General features: G+C 41.7%; 1 protein-coding gene across 1 annotated transcript in view; it reads left to right on the top strand.

Annotated features, from left to right (window-relative positions):
* The first annotated feature begins 12,236 nt into the window (after positions 1-12,236).
* Positions 12,237-19,687, top strand: part of nsg2 (neuronal vesicle trafficking associated 2) — a 77,897-nt gene continuing 70,446 nt past the window's right edge. Inside the window, exons 1-2 of the mRNA XM_003217440.4 lie at positions 12,237-12,490; positions 14,101-14,251. Coding sequence (XP_003217488.1) covers positions 14,123-14,251 — 129 coding nt within the window. The 5' untranslated portion in view covers positions 12,237-12,490; positions 14,101-14,122. The remainder of the gene's footprint in view (positions 12,491-14,100; positions 14,252-19,687) is intronic.

Here is a 19,687-nt window from a genome sequence, read left to right as displayed (position 1 = left end):
TGGATAAAAACAATTATTCCTCTCCCTCTAATTAGGATTTTCTTTTTCTTTTCTTTTTGTTGTATGAACGTAGAGGCATGAATGTGGGGTTATGCTGCCAAGTTTAGTGTTTCTGGGATGTGTAGTTTTGTTGTTTTGTCCTAGGCTGAAATTTCATTACCCTTTTATATATATAGATAGAGCAATCGTTTGTGTATGTCTGTGTGTTTATAAGTATTTTTTGAAGTCGGGATAGAAAGTCTTCGGGTTTTGTTAAGATATAACAAGATTGTCATACCTGTTGTTTTGCTGACATAAACATGAGCCTGTATAGCCATTTCAGATTGCTGCTCAATGTGGCCAATGTAACTATAGTTTTATTTTCAGAAATACATACAATAAAGACAATATGTGCTTGGAGTTTTAAACATTTGCAGGAATAGAGAAAATGGGCTTCCTGCCTAGAAGTACTAGGGAAATATAATATTCAAGGTAATCTAATGGAGGACAAGCATGTTGGTTGCACTGACAATTTGCTCTTGTGTGTTGCAGAGAGAAAGGTGTAAATAAATGTTTTGCTGGCAGCCATAGCATAAAATCCACTCCCCTATTTTTCCTCCCCCAACTTAGTTCTCTGTGATGCAGAAATTGTCTCCGGAAGATTTCCAAGATTTTCAAGCCTGGTTTTGGAGGGTTGTGGGTTGATATGGAGGGCTGCATTCCCAATTCTTCTGGATCCCACTCTTCCACTGTTGGCTTAATGATCTGAATACCTAAGGCAAAATGCACCTGAAATAGGTGGGCCAAACCCCTTAAATATGTATGATTATTGCAAGAGACAGTGAAAGCAAGAATTCACCTGTAATCTAGTTCCCATAAAAAATAAAAAGTTATATACTGTAAAGCTTTAATAAAAGAATAAGAGGACACAAATTTCTTTCAGCAGAAAGGAACATTTGATGTTGTTCCCATAGAATCCTCAGTTGCATAAATTGGCCTTGTGTGGGTGGATATGTCAGATTATGTCTAATATGCAATAAAACCTACAAGTTTCTCTTTGATTTGTTGTTTCCAGCTTGCTTTGCCTTCTGCAGTCTTAATGGTATCCCTACTGAGATATCACTTGTGCTCAGTCTCTGGGCATTGCTGACAGCTTTAAACATGAAGTACCCAGTTTATACAAACTCATTACTGCTACTTCATATAAATCACAAAGAATTGATTTGGCAAGTTTCAAAGAGAAGGGGTTTCAACCCTAAAAACAACCTTTTAAACTTGGTGAAATAGCTGCAGGGGCTTCCTCTCCCTCAAGGAGAAAGTTATAAATTAATTTTCTCTTCGGAGATTACAGCACTCTTGTTTCCTTCTAAAACAAAGAATGTTGCTACATGTGTGGTTCTGGCCACCAAAGTAATAATGATGCTAATTGTTTTTTTAACTGACAAATTGCATTCAGGCCTCATATGTAATGAAGTGGATATTTTGTCTGGTTATAAGTAGAGAGGAGGCAGGCATCCTCTGGTATCTGAAAGATAATGAGTTTTGTCCTCTCTTTCCCCCACTCTCATTGCTTATTTTAGCCAGATACCATGATGGCAAGAAATAAAGGAATGACCTTGCTGACTACTTTTCTTAATTTTCTCCTTAGAATTTCAAAATGTTCACAAACTGTGTGTGTGCGTGCAAAAAATTCAGAATGATAGCATATCTTGCATCACCATTCTTGAATTCTGATGATCTCTTCACCATCTACATAGTCCTGTTCTCTCTATGCCTCCACAGATCAGTAAAACGAATCTGCATCCTTGGAAAGTCCTGTCTACATGAGCTTTGTCATTCAATACAACTTTTTTTTTTTTTGCGCCAAGGAGAGATTCCACCATCTACATAACGGTTTCTCACAAAGTTCAAGTTACTGAATTGTACGGAGTATGGGATATTATATTTTATGTGTGTGCGTGTACAGATAGACAGATAGTAGGCATGGGCGAATTAATTGGAATCGTCATAAATCGGAAAAAAATCGTATTTGTTTTGATTTGTGAATGGGGTTCCAACGTGCATTAGCGCTTCGGAAAAATACCGCAATTTTGAAGCGTTAGAGCCCATTCATTCAATGGGCTCAGAAATATGATCGTAAAATGAGGAAGCATTTTGGATGCAACGAAATTTGGGTTTCAGGGAGGATCAGCCTAGCCTGGGCTTGCCTCCCTGACCAATCATTTTGCACGTTTATGAAAGGGGAGCGGTTTGTATGTCCTCCCTGAAAAGCGCCTGTGCAAACTATGAGGCTCACATTCAGGGCTGGGAGAATCATAGAATCATAGAATCATAGAATAGTAGAGTTGGAAGAGACCACATGGGCCATCTAGTCCAACCCCCTGCTAAGAAGCAGGAAATCGCATTCAAAGCACCCCCGGCAGATGGCCATCCAGCCTCTGCTTAAAAGCCTCCAAGGAAGGAGCCTCCACCACGGCCCCGGGGAGAGAGTTCCACTGTCGAACAGCTCTCACAGTGAGGAAGTTCTTCCTGATGTTCAGGTGGAATCTCCTTTCCTGTAGTTTGAAGCCATTGTTCCGTGTCCTAGTCTGCAGGGCAGCAGAAAACAAGCTTGCTCCCTCCTCCCTATGACTTCCCTTCACGTATTTGTACATAGCTATCATGTCTCCTCTCAGCCTTCTCTTCTGCAGGCTAAACATGCCCAGCTCTTTAAGCCGCTCCTCATAGGGCTTGTTCTCCAGACCCTTAATCATTTTAGTCGCCCTCCTCTGGACGCTTTCCAGCTTGTCAACATCTCCCTTCAACTGTGGTGCCCAAAATTGGACACAGTATTCCAGGTGTGGTCTGACCAAGGCAGAATAGAGGGGGAGCATAACTTCCCTGGATCTAGACGCTATTCCCCTATTGATGCAGGCCAGAATCCCATTGGCTTTTTTAGCAGCCGCATCACATTGTTGGCTCATGTTTAACTTGTTGTCCATGAGGACTCCAAGGTCTTTTTCGCACACACTGCTGTCAATCCAGGCGTCCCCCATTCTGTATCTTTGATTTCCATTTTTTCTGCCGAAGTGAAGTATCTTGCATTTGTCCCTGTTGAACTTCATTTTGTTAGTTTTGGCCCATCTCTCTAGTCTGTCAAGATCGTTTTGAATTCTGCTCCTGTCTTCTGGAGTGTTAGCTATCCCTCCCAGTTTTGTGTCGTCTGCAAACTTGATGATCGTGCCTTCTAGCCCTTCGTCTAAGTCGTTAATAAAGATGTTGAACAGAACCGGGCCCAGGACGGAGCCCTGCGGCACTCCACTTGTCACTTCTTTCCATGATGAAGACGACGCATTGGTGAGCACCCTTTGGGTTCGTTCGCTTAGCCAATTACAGATCCACCTAACCGTAGTTTTGTCTAGCCCACATTTTACTAGTTTGTTTGCCAGAAGGTCGTGGGGGACTTTGTCGAAGGCCTTACTGAAATCCAGGTACGCTACATCCACAGCATTCCCTGTATCGACCCAACTCGTAACTCTATCGAAAAAAGAGATCAGATTAGTCTGGCATGACTTGTTTTTGGTAAATCCGTGTTGACTATTAGCAATGACCGCATTTGTTTCTAAGTGTTCGCAGACCACTTCCTTAATGATCTTTTCCAGAATTTTGCCTGGTATTGATGTGAGGCTGACCGGACGGTAATTATTTGGGTCGTTCTTTTTTCCCTTCTTGAAGATAGGGACCACATTCGCCCTCCTCCAATCTGCTGGGACTTCTCCCGTTCTCCAAGAACTCTCGAAGATAATTGCCAGTGGTTCTGAAATAACTTCCGCTAGTTCCTTCAGTACTCTTGGGTGTAGCTGATCTGGCCCTGGGGACTTGAATTCGTTTAGAGAGGCCAGGTGTTCCTGGACAACGTGTCTCCCTATTTGGGGTTGGATTTCCCCCAATCCTTTGTCCATTCCGTGTTGCTGAGGTTGAAGATGGCTTTCTTTTTCTGAGAAGACCGATGCAAAGAAGGCATTGAGCAGTTCTGCCTTTTCCCTGTCCCCTGTCGCCATCACCCCATCTTCTCCTTGCAATGGCCCTATCGCCTCCTTTTTCTTCCTTTTTCTACCAACGTAAGCAAAAAAGCCTTTTTTGTTGTTTTTTATGTCCCTGGCAAGCCTGAGCTCATTTTGCGCTTTAGCCTTGCGAACCTTTTCCCTACAGGTGTTGGCTATACGTTTGAATTCTTCTTTGGTGATTTCTCCCCTTTTCCACTTCTTGTGCATGTCACTTTTGAGCTTTAGCTCAGTTAGAAGTTCTTTGGACATCCATTCTGGCTTCTTTGCACTTGTCTTATTTTTCTTCTTTGTTGGCACTGTTTGCATTTGCGCCTTGAGTATTTCACTTTTGAAAAACTCCCATCCATCCTTAACTCCCTTGTTTTTTAATATCGGCGTCCATGGAATGCCGCTCAGTAATTCCTTCATTTTTTGGAAGTCAGCTCTCTTAAAGTCCAGAAAGCATGTTTGACTTGTCTTAGTTTCAGCATTCCTTTGTATTGCAAACTGCAGGAGCACATGGTCACTTGCCCCTAAGGATCCAACCACTTCAACTGTATTGATCAGGTCTTCCACATTTGTTAAGATTAGATCAAGAGTTGCTGATCCCCTTGTTGCCTCTTCTACCTTCTGGACCATAAAATTATCTGCAAGGCAAGTGAGGAATTTGTTGGACTTTGTACTCTTGGCTGAGTTTGTTTTCCAGCAGATATTGGGATAATTGAAATCGCCCATGACTACTATATCTCTTCTTTGTGCCTGTTTGGTCAGCTGTTGACAGAAGGCTTCATCAAGTCCTTCATCCTGACTCGGAGGTCTGTAGTAGACACCCACGACAAGATCTTTTTGAGTCCCGGTTCCCTTGATTCTTATCCAGATGCTTTCAAGCTGGTTTCCCGGATTACAGTCTTGCATTTCTTCTGCAACGTAACTGTTTTTGACATATAAAGCTACTCCCCCTCCTCTCCCCTTTGTTCTATTTCTGTGAAAGAGGTTATAGCCCTCAATGGTTAAATTCCAGTGATGGGAGTCATCCCACCAGGTTTCAGTGATGCCTATGACATCGTATGTGTGGTGCTGTGCTAGGAGTTGGAGTTCGTCTTGCTTATTTCCCATGCTCTGAGCATTAGTGTAAAGACATGTAAGCCCCTGTGACTTCCCCTCGAACTGTTTATTTGGGATTATTGTGCTCTCTGTACTTGGTCCTTGCTGTGTTTGTGCAGCCCTCCGTTTAGCCTTTCGGCGGTTCCCTGTGGTCGTGGGTAATATATTGTTCACCAGGCTGTTGTTCCCCTCCCCCAGTGGATCTAGTTTAAAGTGCGCCTGATGAGGTTTGTGAGTCTGTGTGCAAAAAGATGTTTTCCTACTTGTGTGAGATGCACCCCATCGCTTGCCAGTAGTCCATCCTCTTGGAAGAGTAGACCATGGTCAAGGAAGCCAAAATGCTCCTCTTGACACCATTTTCTGAGCCAGTTATTGACCTGTACTATTTTTCCGGCCCTTGTAGAGCCGTGTCCTACAACAGGGAGGAGGGATGAAAAGATCACATGTACATTATACAGTTTTAGCTTTGTTCCCAGAGCTCGAAAATCATTTGTGATCTTTTGAAAAGTATGCCTAGCGGTGTCATTGGTACCTACATGTATCAACATAAGGTGGGGAGGGCGATGGGGCTTTAGGAGCCTGCTGAGCCTCTGAGTGATATGGTGTATTTTTGCCCCCGGGAGGCAGCATGTTTCTCGAGCCATCCCATCCGGTCTGGAAATGATGGCTTCCGTTCCTCTAAGGAGGGAGTCACCTACTACCAAGACCTGTTTCCTTTGAGGATTGACAGGGTCCCTTTTGTGCAAGACAGTGTGTATGTCCCCTGAAGAGTGTTCCTGTTGAAGTGAATCATGTAGGTGTAAAGTGTTGTCCTCCTCCTCAACATCCCCAGTGCATTCACCAAGGATGTTCCTGTTGCTCCTGGTCTATGATTGGGGATGGAGCATTTGCATGATTACATAAGTGTGACTGTGGTGATGCACTGTCCCCGTCAGGGCTATCCCCTGCGCATTGATCCAGGGTGGTCCACTGAGTGGTATCTAAGAAACTGTGGTCCTCCACAAGATGTGTTTCCTGATTGTATGTTAATGATGTAAGAATTTCAAATCTGTTGTGTAAATGCAGCTGAGCAGAGGAGTTCTGCGGAGGCTGCCTGGTCCTGCGTCTCCTTCTATGGGTGACCTCCTTCCAAGCCTGAGGGTTGTCTACCTTTGAGTTGATCTCCCCATAAGGTTCCTGATCATGGTCTTGGTGGTGTTGGTGTGATGCAGGCTGCTGATCTACAGCAGCGTGTTCTGCAGTGTCCAAGAAGAGCTCGAGTGCCTGAATGTCCTTAAGGGTCTTAATATGGTGCTCGAGCTGTTGGATCCTCTGCTCCATCAGAGTCATCTGTTTGCATTTGGAGCAGATGTAGTTGTCTAGTTTTTGTGTGAAAAAGCAGAACATGCCACAGCTGGTGCATGTGATGGGAATGTTTTGCTTTTGTTGCATCTCTTGGTGAGCGTGGTGGCCAAGTGGGATCTATGTACAGTTAAGTAATATGCACGCACTTTATGTGCAAACTGCAACAAACCACCTCTTTGTGTATTTGTTTATGTTGCTTTGTTTCCTGTATGTACTGCAAAGGATAGTTAGTAAAGGTGCCTTTTTCGTGCGCGACACTGGCAAATAAAGCTTTCCCAGAAACTCAATTAACAGGGGACAATGCCTGCTGTCAATCAACTTAAGTACCTGGCTCTCTTTCAACACAACAGTCACACAACAGTTAGACTTTGACCACAGGAGCCAAGCCCACACTCAGTTTAAAATCTTAGCCAAATCTTAGCCAAATCCTACCTGAAGCCAGGGAGCAAAAATGTCCTCCTGCTGCCTCTGCTTCTTCGAGAGGTTGGAGGGAGAGGTTGGCTTTGCTGCGGCTGCCAGCTGGTCTTTCCCTTTTGCTGCCTGACTGATTGCCTGCCTGGCCTGTTGTATTGGGGCCAGGGGCAGCCATTAAAAGAATAACAACTTAACCAAGAAGAAAAGGGTGGGAAAGGAGGTCTTTTTATTTAAAATTCTATATTAAAGAAGCAAAAGAAGAAACGTTCGATTTTTGAGGAAAAAGATGGAGGTAGGGAGGGGGAAACTTACTTTAAGATCTGACACATTTTATTTTTAAATCATGCAAGCAGCTAGGAGCTTTTATATTTTGGATAAAAAAGTGGGCATTGTTGCTTGGTGGTGGTGGTAGGGCAAAGTTACTTTAAGTATCTGACACATTTCATTTTAAAATCCAGCACAAGCAGCTAGAACAAGCTTTTATTTTTGGGTTAAAAAAGTGGGGGTGGTATCTTGGTACTAGAGGAAAGGGCTTTTATGTTTGTTTGCTTGCTTGCTTGGCCTCCTCAAGGCACTGCATGTCCCATCATTCACAGAAGCAAAATTAGCTGGGTTCAACCAAGGCCCTGCCTCTCTTGCTTTGTGTGTTTCTTTGTTTGGCCTCCTCTGGCACTATATGTTCCATCACTCACAGAGGCCAAATTAGCTGGGTGCTCTAGGTCTGGGGAACCTGGCCAAGTTATAGCTGAATCCTTTTTTGGGTTCAAACCCTCTCCCCCTCTTGGGTTTGTTTGTTTGGCCTCCTCAAAGCACTGCATGGGACTCATTTCCAGAAACCCTCTCTGCTGGAGTGGATTCCCTAAGTCTGGGGACCCCAGCCAGGTTACACATAGCTGAATCCTTCTTTAGGTTCAAGCCCTCAGGGTTCAAGTCACAAATTCTCAGCCCCAAAAAGCCCTGTGAAATGGGAAATAACACTTTCAAGCCAGGAACAGATTTCCTTATTCTGAGGCCAATGGGCATCTGTCGGGAGTGGTTTGATGGTGTGCTATGATTTCTTTCCTGGTAACTTCCTAATTAATTCTGTTACAAAAACATGGCAAAACTTTATTACACTGACAGGACTTTGTCTTTGTGCAAGGGACATCGTGCTATGATAGCACATTATGGTTTGCTGGGTGTCCACTGTCCACCAATTTCACAGTTTCAGCCACCAAAAACAAAATTTCTGAAGTAGAACAAGGACTTTCAAAGTAAAGGCAACCCAATGAAACAGAAAATAAGACTTTCAAACCAGGAACAGATTTTTGCAATTATTAAAAAATGATTTTTATATAAACTAAGAAAATTTGCCAAAAATCAGAGGATAAGGGAAATGTTCTGAAATTTGGTGGGCTAGTAGTGGTAAATGTGTTCTACCACTGTAGCAAGTTTGATCAGGATAGCTCAAAATGAGGGCGGGAGAGTCCTCTAAAGTTCCACCCTCAGTGCTGTTTTTCGCTATTGCGCATGCGGGCCTATCATTAATAAATTAATTACAAATATTCAGAATTTTTTTGTAAAGTTTTGATTTTTTTTGCTTCAAAGTTTGGAAATGACTTTAGAAATGAAGCGCCAGCACCCCCTATTTCAAACTGAGTTCAGAACCAATTTTTTCATGGATCACACATACCTAATAGATAGATATAGCTAATTTCACTACCTGAAGTGAAGGATAGAACACTGCTACTATGAAATATGAAAGTATATAATGTTTAAGAAATAATAATATGAAATATGAAAATATATGAAAGTATATAATGTTTAAGAAATAATAAGACATGTGACAGGGTAAAACGACAGCAGAAGAATAAATTGCATAGAGTGAAGCTTTGTCATCCAACTAAGAGAACTGTCTAGCTGAGAGCGATGGGGGACATAATTACATTCAGAGAGTAGTGGCTTTGACAAAAGCCCAATAGAAGAACCTAGTAAAGGAGGGGGGAAATCAAACAGTATCCTTGTTCATGCTTAAAGACGAAAGCCTACATTTATGAGTTAGTAGTCCTTGATATTTTGCCATTCAAGGCTGAGATGATATTAACAAAATCTTGTGCGCTCTACAAATGAGAGAAATACCAGCAAAATGGGGGCTGTTTCTGACTTTTCCAAAGAGGCCAGTCATGTGGCGACTGAACCAAAAGGTACAAGGTGGTTTGGCTGATTGAAATCCCCAGAATGGGTAAAATCTCTCTATGTATTATGTTTTCATGAAGAATGCTGGTAGAATAGATAACACTGTAACTTTCAAACAATGGCTATGCTGAATTAATGACATACATTGAGAATAACCTGTATAAGCTGTACAATATCATACATGGAAGCCTGCTAGAGTTGTGTACGTTTCTTCAACAGATGAATACAAAATGGAGATCGTGTGAGATGTTGTTCCAATATCAGTACTAAGTATGTACTGTGAGCACCTTGTATCTTGTAAGTTTGAGATATGTTCTTTGCCTGAAGACCATGTCATGTCTAACTAAGCAAGATGCCTAGAAGATGTATAGCTTGTAATAATAAATATAGGCCTAGACTGGAAATGTCTGTATGAAATAGAAGAGACTCTTTTAAAAAAATATACTGAAGCAATGTACCTGGGCTAAGTAATGCCTGTGTGATGAATGATCCTTCCAAGAAATGTAGAAATGTATGATACTGCCTTTCAGACAAATAAACAGCATAGAAAGATATAAAGCTGTAAGTTTATTCTTCTATTATAAATTTTCCAAAACCACAGTCTTTAAGGATATTTAAGAGAAGTTGGTATTAATTTAACTGTCTAGAAAATACTGGTGTTCACAAGTGAGAAGCCTGAGTAACAAGAAAGTGACTCAAGATAAATCCTGATGGATGTAGATTAGCTGAAAAACTGCAAAGAATTGCAATCCCTGGGAGGTGGATGAGGAACCATGCATGTTTTAATTGATAATACCAGAAGGAGACACACAAGAATCATGCAAGTTACATTGTTGGATGTTCCATTTAAAGATATGCCCTTTAAACAAATCTTTGCTATTTTTAAAAGGTATGTCACTTAAGGGGCTTCAAATAGGGGAAAAACAAATTGTGTTTTCAGACTTGATTCTTAAATTTTCTCGAAACACCTTAGTGCAAACCTCACGTGGCAAAAGCTTCCTTGCTCTTTCTTTTTAATGTTCTGTGGACTACCATGTTTGCCGCAGTTTTGCCCTCTGGAAATCAACATTGAGGTCCAGATCCATTCTTACATGACCTGCTACATTGGTAGCTGTGTTATTGACTGATTAAACATTGCCATGTTTGGGGTTAAGCTGCAATGTGGTCCAGCAAGACAGATGAATAGCTGGAAAGAGCGATTAAGTCTGAGCAAATATAATCTTTGACATCTTTATGTCTGTGGCACTGGCTACATTATTGACTTTTCCACTGCGAGGCTGAAAGGAAGTCCTTATCTTATTTTACAGGCAAGTTACACTCGGCATCTCATGCTCTGATCCTAAACCTGCTCACTTGGAAGGAAGCCAGAAGCAATTAAGTAAGACCCTTTCCCCCTTGTATTCAGAGTTTCCTTAACAAATACGTGTCATTAATACCACATACATCCCTCAAACATATAGTGCTTTTAGAAGAAAAGCTGCATTTCTTTTACCAAAAGTAGAATGACAATGAAATATAATTTAAAGAGAGTAGACTAGTGGCAGATACAAACCTTCAGATAGTGAATGGGAAGCTTGTTTTGTGTATGTGTGTATTTCATTTGTGTTATCCTGTTTCATATTTTCAGTCTTGTAGTAATAGATAAAATATAGTTGGGTAGTTTATGTGTTGCACCCAAAAACATTTGCTTGTTTTATCTTGTTTTCCTGAATAAAAATTATGTTTTTTGAAAAAATATAAATGCTGCATTTCCTAAAATGTATAGATTGTCTTCCAGGAGATACCATCTCCTCATATACTTGTTAAAAATGGGCTCTGGCTTCCTTATCGTTCCAAATCAGGCTCAAGTGAATTAAGAATCAATCACTCTTCAGTGGGTTGCTGTGAGTTTTCCAGGCTGTATGGCCATGTTCCAGAGGCATTCGCACCTGTCGTTTTGCCACATCTATGGCCGGCATCCTCAGAGGTTGTTGAGGTCTGTTGGAAACCAGGCAAGTGAGGTTTATGTATCTGTGGAATGTTCAGGGTGGGAGAAGAACTCTTGTCTGTTGAAGACAAGTATGAATGTTGCAATTGGCACCTTGAAAAGCCTTGCAGCTTCAAAACCTGGCTGATTTCTGCCTGGGGAAATCCTTTGTTGGGAGGTGTTAGCTGGCCCTGATTGTTTCATGTCTGTAATTCTCCTGTTTTCAGAGTGTTGTTCTTTATTTACTATTCTGATTTTAGAGGTTTTGTTTTTTAAAAAAAACTGGCAGCCAGATTGTGTTCATTTTTATGGTTTCCTCCTTTCTGTTGAAATTGTCTGGCTACCAGTATTTAAAAAACTCTAAAATCGGGACAGTAAATCAGCCAGGACTTGAAGCTGCAAGGCTTTTCAAAGCTAATCAAGTTGGCGAATTGCAGGGCCAAAAACATTGGGGGGGGGGGGGGGTTGAAACGTTTTTAGTCAGTCATGAAAAGTAGTTCCATTATGCAAAATAATTTAGAAATCAGGCACCATTGATAAACTTGAGTGGACACTCAAGACAGACAAAGACATGAGTGGACACTCATGGGGATTTGGATAACCAGATAAAATGCACGAGTAAACCAGTTTTTGTAAAACTGAAAAATATGGGGGGGGGGAGTTGAACCCCTAACCCCGCCCCCTCCCTTTGGCTACAGTCCTGGTCAATAACAACATCCACACTTGCCTCAGACAGACAAGAGTTCTTTCTCCCATTCTGGACCTTCCACAGATATATAAACCCCCCATTTGCCTAGTTTCCAACAGATCTCACAACCTCTGAGGACGCTTGCCATAGATGTGGGCGAAACGTCAGGAGAGAATTCTTCTGGAACATGGCCATACAGCCCGGAAAACTCACAGCAACTCAGATCACTCTTCAGCCTTTCATTAATCCACCGGGAAGAGGGATCTCCAAGGAAGATTCCAATAAGGCTTTCTCTTGCAACAGTTACAGATATTGCATGTTTCCCTCTTTGTCAAAGTCGTGCCTGTTTGTTTGTGCAATAGGCGCCCCCATCGAGGTCCAGCGTCAGAGAGAAGAAACCCAGCCTGCGGTTCCGCAAGCGGGCTGCAGGTGGCGCTGTGGCTAAAGGCCTCGCTCGCTCGTTGCCTCCATCGCTTCCTCTGGCCACCAGCAGGGGGCGCCCGATTCCGCGCAAGGAGCGCCGCCACCGCCGCCCCAGCTCCGGAGCGCTTTTGTGCCGCAGCCGCGCGATCGAGCCTCTCTCTCTCTCTCTCTTTCTTCTCTCCCGCCCTCCTGTTCTTTCCTCCCTCTTTCTCTCTCTCTCCCTGATTCGCTTGCAGCGGCACTTGGAAGCAGGCGGCAGAAGAGCCAAGCGCTGTCCGTTCAGCACCAGCCAGGAAAAGCCGAGGAAAGCAGCGCCGCCGCTACGCCCTCGACCCCTCCCGCGCCTCTGCCTTCGCCCCGCTGTAGCCTGGAGTAAGTAACTGGGAAACCGCGCTCTGCCAGGGGTGTGTAGGGCTGTGAGCCCCCCCCCCTCCCTCTGTGGCCCTTTCCAACTCTGTGCAGCCCGCACATCGAGGAAAGGAGGGTCGGGGAATGGTTGCAAGGGTGCTTCTTTGTGCCCCATTCATCCCTATGCGACTGATCAGAGGGAAAGGGTTGCCATTGTGATCCTTTTTTGTGGCCACTTCCAACCCTACATCAAGCAGACTTGATAGGAAACCAGGGTGGAAATGGGAAATGGTTGCAAGTAATTGTGATTGTTTTACTTGATCCCCGGGCAGTGAGGTGAAGCGGGTAACAAATGCAATGTATTATTATTATTGTTATTATTCTTAATTTGTGGCCTCTTCCCACCCTATATAACTGACACAAACTGATGATCTACGGTTTTAAATGTTTTTTTTTTAGCACTTAATATGTATTTATATCTTATTTTCGGATGTTATAATGCTTTGTGCGATTTTTGTCTTGTAATTTATCTTAAATGTGCTATGATTTGTATTGTACCATATTTATACACTGTGTATTGGCAATGTGGCACCCAAGTGGCCAAACCGTAAGCCACTCTGAGTCCCCTCCGGGGTGAGAAGAGCAGGGTAGAAATACAGTAAACAAATAATAAATAGATATATAAAGGAGACCTAAAACACAAAAGGGGAGTGAATCAATTGGCTTCTTCAAATAATCACAATGGCGACCTTTTCCCCTTCTTTCCTCTTAGGTCTGATCAGTTTGTGTCAGTTACATAGGGGTGATTCATGCCTAATAAAATGGCATCCTAGAACAGAGCAGTGTTTATTTTTTAATAACTGACTCTATGTGTTGCTTAAGAACAACCCCCAGAGTGATTGGGTTTGTGAAATAATAACCCTCAGGGAGACAAGAGTTCTTTCTCCCACCCTGGACCTTCCACAGATATATAAACCCCACTTGCCTCATTTCCAACAGACCTCACAACCTCTGAGGATGCTTGCCATAGATGTGGGTGAAACGTCAGGAAAGAAAGCTTTTGGAACATGGCCAGACAGCCCAGAAAATTTGCAACAACCCAGTGATTCTGGCACTGAAAGGCTTCCACAACACAATAACTCCTGTTATTCATGCCAAATGCAGCACTGGGGGTTTAAGAGGGAGCACAACATGAGTCCCTTCCACACACAAAGCCACCCACCCTGGGCCAAAACAGCCCCTTGTGAGGCTGTACAACAAAGCAACAAGGCGGGGTCCAGCCAGATAGCAGGCATCTATACTGATAATCATGGCTCTTATGTGCGGATCTTTTTAAAAAAGGAGGGGGGAGGCTTGGCTTCTATTCTCTTGGTTATGGTTGGAGAAGCATGGTGGGTGTTTTGTTCTTTTAAATGAGGTCCATAAGGGGAGGGTTACAAGGTATGAGATGCCGTCTGCTCATCCTTTCACCCACCAGCAATCTAACAGAGACGACTAAGCTGCTGCTGCTGTGATGTGAAGCCTCCCAGCATGACAGATCGGTCTTGATTGCTGTATTCCCCCCTCCTCCCACTTCCCCCCACCCCTGCTTTCTTTTCAGCCCTTTAACACCAGCTGTCTCCATATGCTTTCAGGTCTGGAAAGTGAGGTCTAAGGATGGTGAAGCTGGGGAGCAATTTGAATGACAAGACCAAGCAGCAGCCGTCCAACGAGGACGGTTTTCAGACGGTCCCTTTGATAACGCCCTTGGAAGTAAACCATTTGCAGTTCCCGGCTCCAGAAAAGGTAAATGGAAACAAAATGAAAACCAAAGCTACATACAGGCACACAGACAGAGACATAAGGAGATATATCAACTCTATTTCCCTGCTATTCGGTTATCTTTCAGTAGTACTTAAAAGAGCTCCTATTATTCCATTCAAAAGCAAATGGATTCAAAGGGCTTGGCTTTTGCAGACTCCATATGCACAGATGACTGGCATATAAAATCTGGGAAATGGTTCATGGCTGAAATCACCAAAATGGCAGAATGTATTCATACTATTATTTGCTGCCATTTAGTGAGGAACAGATTAAATGGCACCCAAACCACTAAATTGATTTTGTGAATCATTGTTCCCTGTGCCTTTACTAAAATAATGATGATTTGGGTATGTTATTTTACTATTCTCAACACCATGTGGCGGCTTTAGAAGTGCAGCGTAGATTGGACATTTGATAGTAAAATAGCCCTTTATGACTGAGCAAAACGACCGGGTTCTTCTATGGAACATGCTAGAGAGGGCCCTGCCTTCATCTTTGTCTCCCCACTCCAATCAAATTGCCTTTCAGGAAGGAATAAGAGAGCTCCTGATGAAAGCTCATAGATTTCAAGTGGCATGATCAAACTGCGTGTCATTGATTGGCTCCACATTGATCTGTTTTCTTTATATAGCCCATTGTCCATTCCCCACACATTGTTAACTCTCGTCGATATAGTAACTGGGAGAAATAATGCAGTGGTGCAAACACACATCTTGCCATAAGATTATGTGCTCAGAACATCTATGTGGTATAAATCCTTTGGGGAAGAAGAAAATTACTGCAATGCTGCAGTAATTCTTAAGATGTATATATAAAAGGACACAGAAGGGCAGCTGTCTAAAAGTAAGAACAAAGCAAATTTATTCACTTCTAAAAAGGCACATATAATAAGGGAGGGTTGACCTTGATATAAGATAGATATTATAATGACAGTGCACCTAAAGACATATTACAGAAAATAGAGTTCAAAATACTGGGCTCAGTTTGTTCACCTCAGCAAAAACAGACTTGTGGAACAGCAAAAACAGACTACTGGAAAGGAATTCTTTTAATTTAACTAAGGGATGGAGGAGAGTCTAAAGGAAGGCATTAAGGAAGGATGCTCAAGAAGAGACAAAGATAAACTGGGCATCTGCGTTTTTCATTGCAAGGAACTATTATCCAAATGATGAACATATTTTGATTATGTGACATTTCTTATATTTTAATATGTTAAAAATGGAGATTGGTCATTTCTTCTATCATGTTTTCTTTTTAAGGGGAAAACAGTTTGCTTCTTATGTACCAGCTTTCTAGTGTAGCTACAAAATCTCTTAAACATGATTTTAGTTCTGCCCCTACCCCCTCTCTCTGTGTTTTCTTCTTTTCCTGAGGGTCTACTCTACATTAGTTACAGTAGTTTGATTCTACTTGAACTGTCATGCTCCTATCCTACCATCTCCTGGGATCTGTAGTCTAGTGAGGAACTAGCAATCCTCTCTTGTGAAATCTAATATGCTCCCAAGCACTGAAGTTCTCTTGAAGATAATTTAAGTGTTTGAACAAATGGTTGCTTCTAGAATCCCATAGAGTGGAGCCATGACAGTTAAAATGGTGTCAAACCCCTCCAAGTGAGTATGCTGATCCACTCTAAGAAACAGAAGAAGGAATCCAAAAAGTCAAATGTTACCACTTGAAATAATATATTTTTCAAAAATGGAAAAGAAAATTATTCCATCATAACATTTTTTTTCTTTTTGAAATGAAAACAATTTCAAGTTCTGATCTCCAAAATATCAATCATTCATGACAGAACAAAGTGGACTCAAATACAGAGGCATTACTCACCAATTTTTGCCTCATAAATGGATCATATTGTGTAGAAATCCTGGAATGGGGATATATAAGACATAAAATCCCTGGATACATTAAAGGGTTCTGGAGGAACAACTGGAAAGATGGAGGCTTGGATAAAGGTTGTAAAAAACAGGGTTGGGGAAAATTCTCATTTGAGAAAGTCCCATATCCTACTGCATCTGAACCTAATATTTGTGAGGATTCAATGTGCATGTAGATCACCTCTTTGGAAATGCAGGCTTCTAAATTTTGATAGCTGTTTGAGAAGATTTTCAAGAAGACATTGGGGTCCTCACTTATGCGGCCAACACCAGATTCTACAAAGAGTCAACTGGTTAATGATGTGCACCTTTGAGGGGAACATTAATAACAACAATTTTATGGTTATTTTTCCAAAATCCTTTTGTGCCATTGTAATGATTCCTTCAACCTATGAAAGTATCATCAATATATATCAAGAGCTCACCTATGTATAAGGACATCTCACATTTCCTTCAACCAGCATGAGGAACAAACCTGCAGAAAGGATGACATATGAAGCTGGATCACCCACCAGGGGTGGATGAAGAGCAACAGCCACTTTGGAACTTCATGCACTAGTTGGAGTTCATGTGGCATCCAGAACTATGGCATGATTTCTTCTTCTTCTACAACTACTACTATTAATCGATATGATGATGATAATATTTCCTCCGCTAAGAGAAAAGGAGGACAGTAATGACACTAGAAAGCAAAATAAGAGTGTAATTCTAACCGATGAAGTTGGGAAAGGTCTAACTTAGACCAAACTCAAGGTCAGCTGATATTGTAAATGTCTCTTAGATTTCAGAGTGATGGACATTATTTAGTGATGGACCTTTATCCTACTTTAATTTATGCAGATGGTGGGTGGAAGAGATTTGGATCTTTTAGAAGATCCCAGGCATTCAGCTAAAAGAATAGCCTTCTGCTTTATACTAACCTTTTTCCTAGGAGCGAACAGATTAAGCAGATTAGCAAGTGTTTCTCATCAAAAAGGAAGAAATGTATCTACTGCAGACCACTGAAACCTTTTGACATGATTATCCAAAAACACAAATGTGGGAAAAAAAACGCTTGTAACAAATTACTGATATCTCATCTTATTACAAATTAAATATGCTGGATTTTTTTCCTGTTGCTTCTATATATTTATGTAGTTAAGAAAGCTATATTTCTTCCAATTAGTAAGCATTGCTGCCATAAGCAATGAATCTGAAGAAACGCTATCAGAATTGAGCCACCACTTTAAAATGGCAACTAATAAAAATAATTTATAAAAGGTATGATTTTGGCCAATGATTAAGTTGATCATAGAAGATGAGCACATGATTGGTGATGAAACAAAGAACAGTAAGTGAAGAGATGGCCTCAAACTGCAGTTATGAATGTTTAAGCTAGAGATATGAATTATAGCAAATTCATATTCACAATCCCTGCATATTCAATAGTGTAGGGAATATGTAGGGATGGTAAAAGTCCCAGTCCTGACTTAACATGCAGCAGCTCCGTGAGCAATGGGGGTCTCTTCTCCTATTGATTAGGGTGCAGCAAACTGATGTTGCTACCCACCTCTCATGAGTGATCTCTGGTGTATCTCTCAGAAGCAGAATATCTGTTGCAATTCCTCTCTGCACTGGAGATCACTGGTGGGAGAGGGGTAGAAATGGCAGTTTGTTGTGCCCTGATTGACAGGAGAACAGACCTTAGTCATTCACAGAAGCTGTTGTAAGTCACAATTGCGAGGGTCAGGTCAGGAAATGCTGCCTATTAGTAGAGTGAGTAGCTGATCTAGAATCTCATCTGTTGTTTCTATTTAGTGTAGCTTCCGATGATTCTGATAGATCTAAAATTGGCCACTGATGAAGACATGGTACTTGGTGAGATAAGACACAGCTCATCATGACTCTTATCTTTCTTACTGATCTTGGAAATGGATCAGTCTGTTTTGTATTGAGTTGCAGAGTGGTATCGGTTGCCCAAGAGACAGGTCCTGGATATGTTCCTATTAATTAACTGTGGCTTTGTTTAAGAAGAGATCAAGTGATGAAGACACATCCTGTAATTCACAAATCAGTTCAGGCATCCAGGAAGTGATAGCCAGGAAAGCTTGGTCTGTTTTATTTATTATTTATTTATTTACAGTATTTATATTCCGCCCTTCTCACCCCGAAGGAGACTCAGGGCGGATAACATTACACATATAAGGCAAACATTCAATGCCTTAACATAGAACAAAGACAAGACAAACACGGGGCTCCGAGCTGGCCTGGAACTCATGACCTCTTGGTCAGAGTGATTTGTTGCAGCTGGCTGCAGCTGGTTGCTCAACAACCTGCGCCACAGCCCAGCTGTTTTAAACAGGTTTCAGCCAGATAGATCTGAATAAGCCTGTGTTGGACTGTGAGGTTTTTAGAATGCTCAGGATATATTACTTCTCATTAATTTGGATCCTTAAATAAAGGTATTTGACCTTTCTTTATCAACCACCTAATTTCTCAGTACTTTATCTCTTACACATAGTCTTGCCAATTTTGGGGTAACCTTAGCAAATTAAGATACATAGAACTATGAAGGAATGAAGACATTCAGATTTTCCACATATGACATAGAAGAATTTGCCCGTGATAATAGTGCCACATTAGCAGATGGCTGGGCCGGAACTATATTTATTCCTTTCTGAACTTTGGGTTATATCATTCTACAAGGGTATGTCTGCCTTGAAAGTTAGACTTGGAAATAAAGAGATGAGTTCTAATACCTATGACATTCTTTTTCACATTTTGAGTTGGGGAATCCACTGTTTTATTTCAGAAATGCAAAAAGGCATATTGTCAGCAAGATGTCATGTTATGAGGCTGCTCAATTTTCATGTTTTCTTAGGAGTGTGGAAAAGAGCTTGATATGTAGGTAGTCATTTAAAAAAAAGATTTGATACAAAATAAAGAAATTCTGGACCGCAATTCCAGTGGCTGCAGTTCAGTTAACTTGCATGCTTTCTTGGGCCAGATTATGGCTCAGTTTGGAGCACTAGTTTTCCTTCTGGTGCCATTAAGTTTCAACTCCCAGAGTTCCTGGCCATTAGCCATGTCAGCTGGGGCTCCTTTGGAGGACCATCTGAATGAGAACTATGATGCAGGTACATCATTTGCTCTGCAAAGGGTCTATGAGCCTCAATCCCTGACATCTTCATTGGGAAGGCCCAGGAAACACTTGAAGAGATGTTCTTGGTCTTGCTGGGTACAGTCAGAGCACACTGAATTAGACAGATAAGAAACAGCTTTTTGGATTCTTTCTCCTCCTTTATTGTTACAACAATGAGGCCCCTTTTCTGCAGAGACCTCTGCTTTCCATCTCACTCCTTGCATTCTCCCGGTTCTTGTCAAATAATTTCATACTGTTAGAGAGAAGAATAACCTGTGAAAAATAAGCAAATATTTTATTATTTTTTTAAAAAATTACAATCTTTTTGATCTGATCATTGTGGCTGATGGCAAAATATTATCAATGGGTTAGTATTTCTAAAGGATGCAATCCACCCCTAACCCATCACCCTGCAGTTTA

This window comes from Anolis carolinensis, chromosome 2 (assembly GCF_035594765.1).
Source record: "Anolis carolinensis isolate JA03-04 chromosome 2, rAnoCar3.1.pri, whole genome shotgun sequence".
In the NCBI taxonomy this organism is placed as follows: domain Eukaryota; kingdom Metazoa; phylum Chordata; class Lepidosauria; order Squamata; family Dactyloidae; genus Anolis; species Anolis carolinensis.
This window is presented reverse-complemented; position numbering and strand designations above follow the sequence as displayed.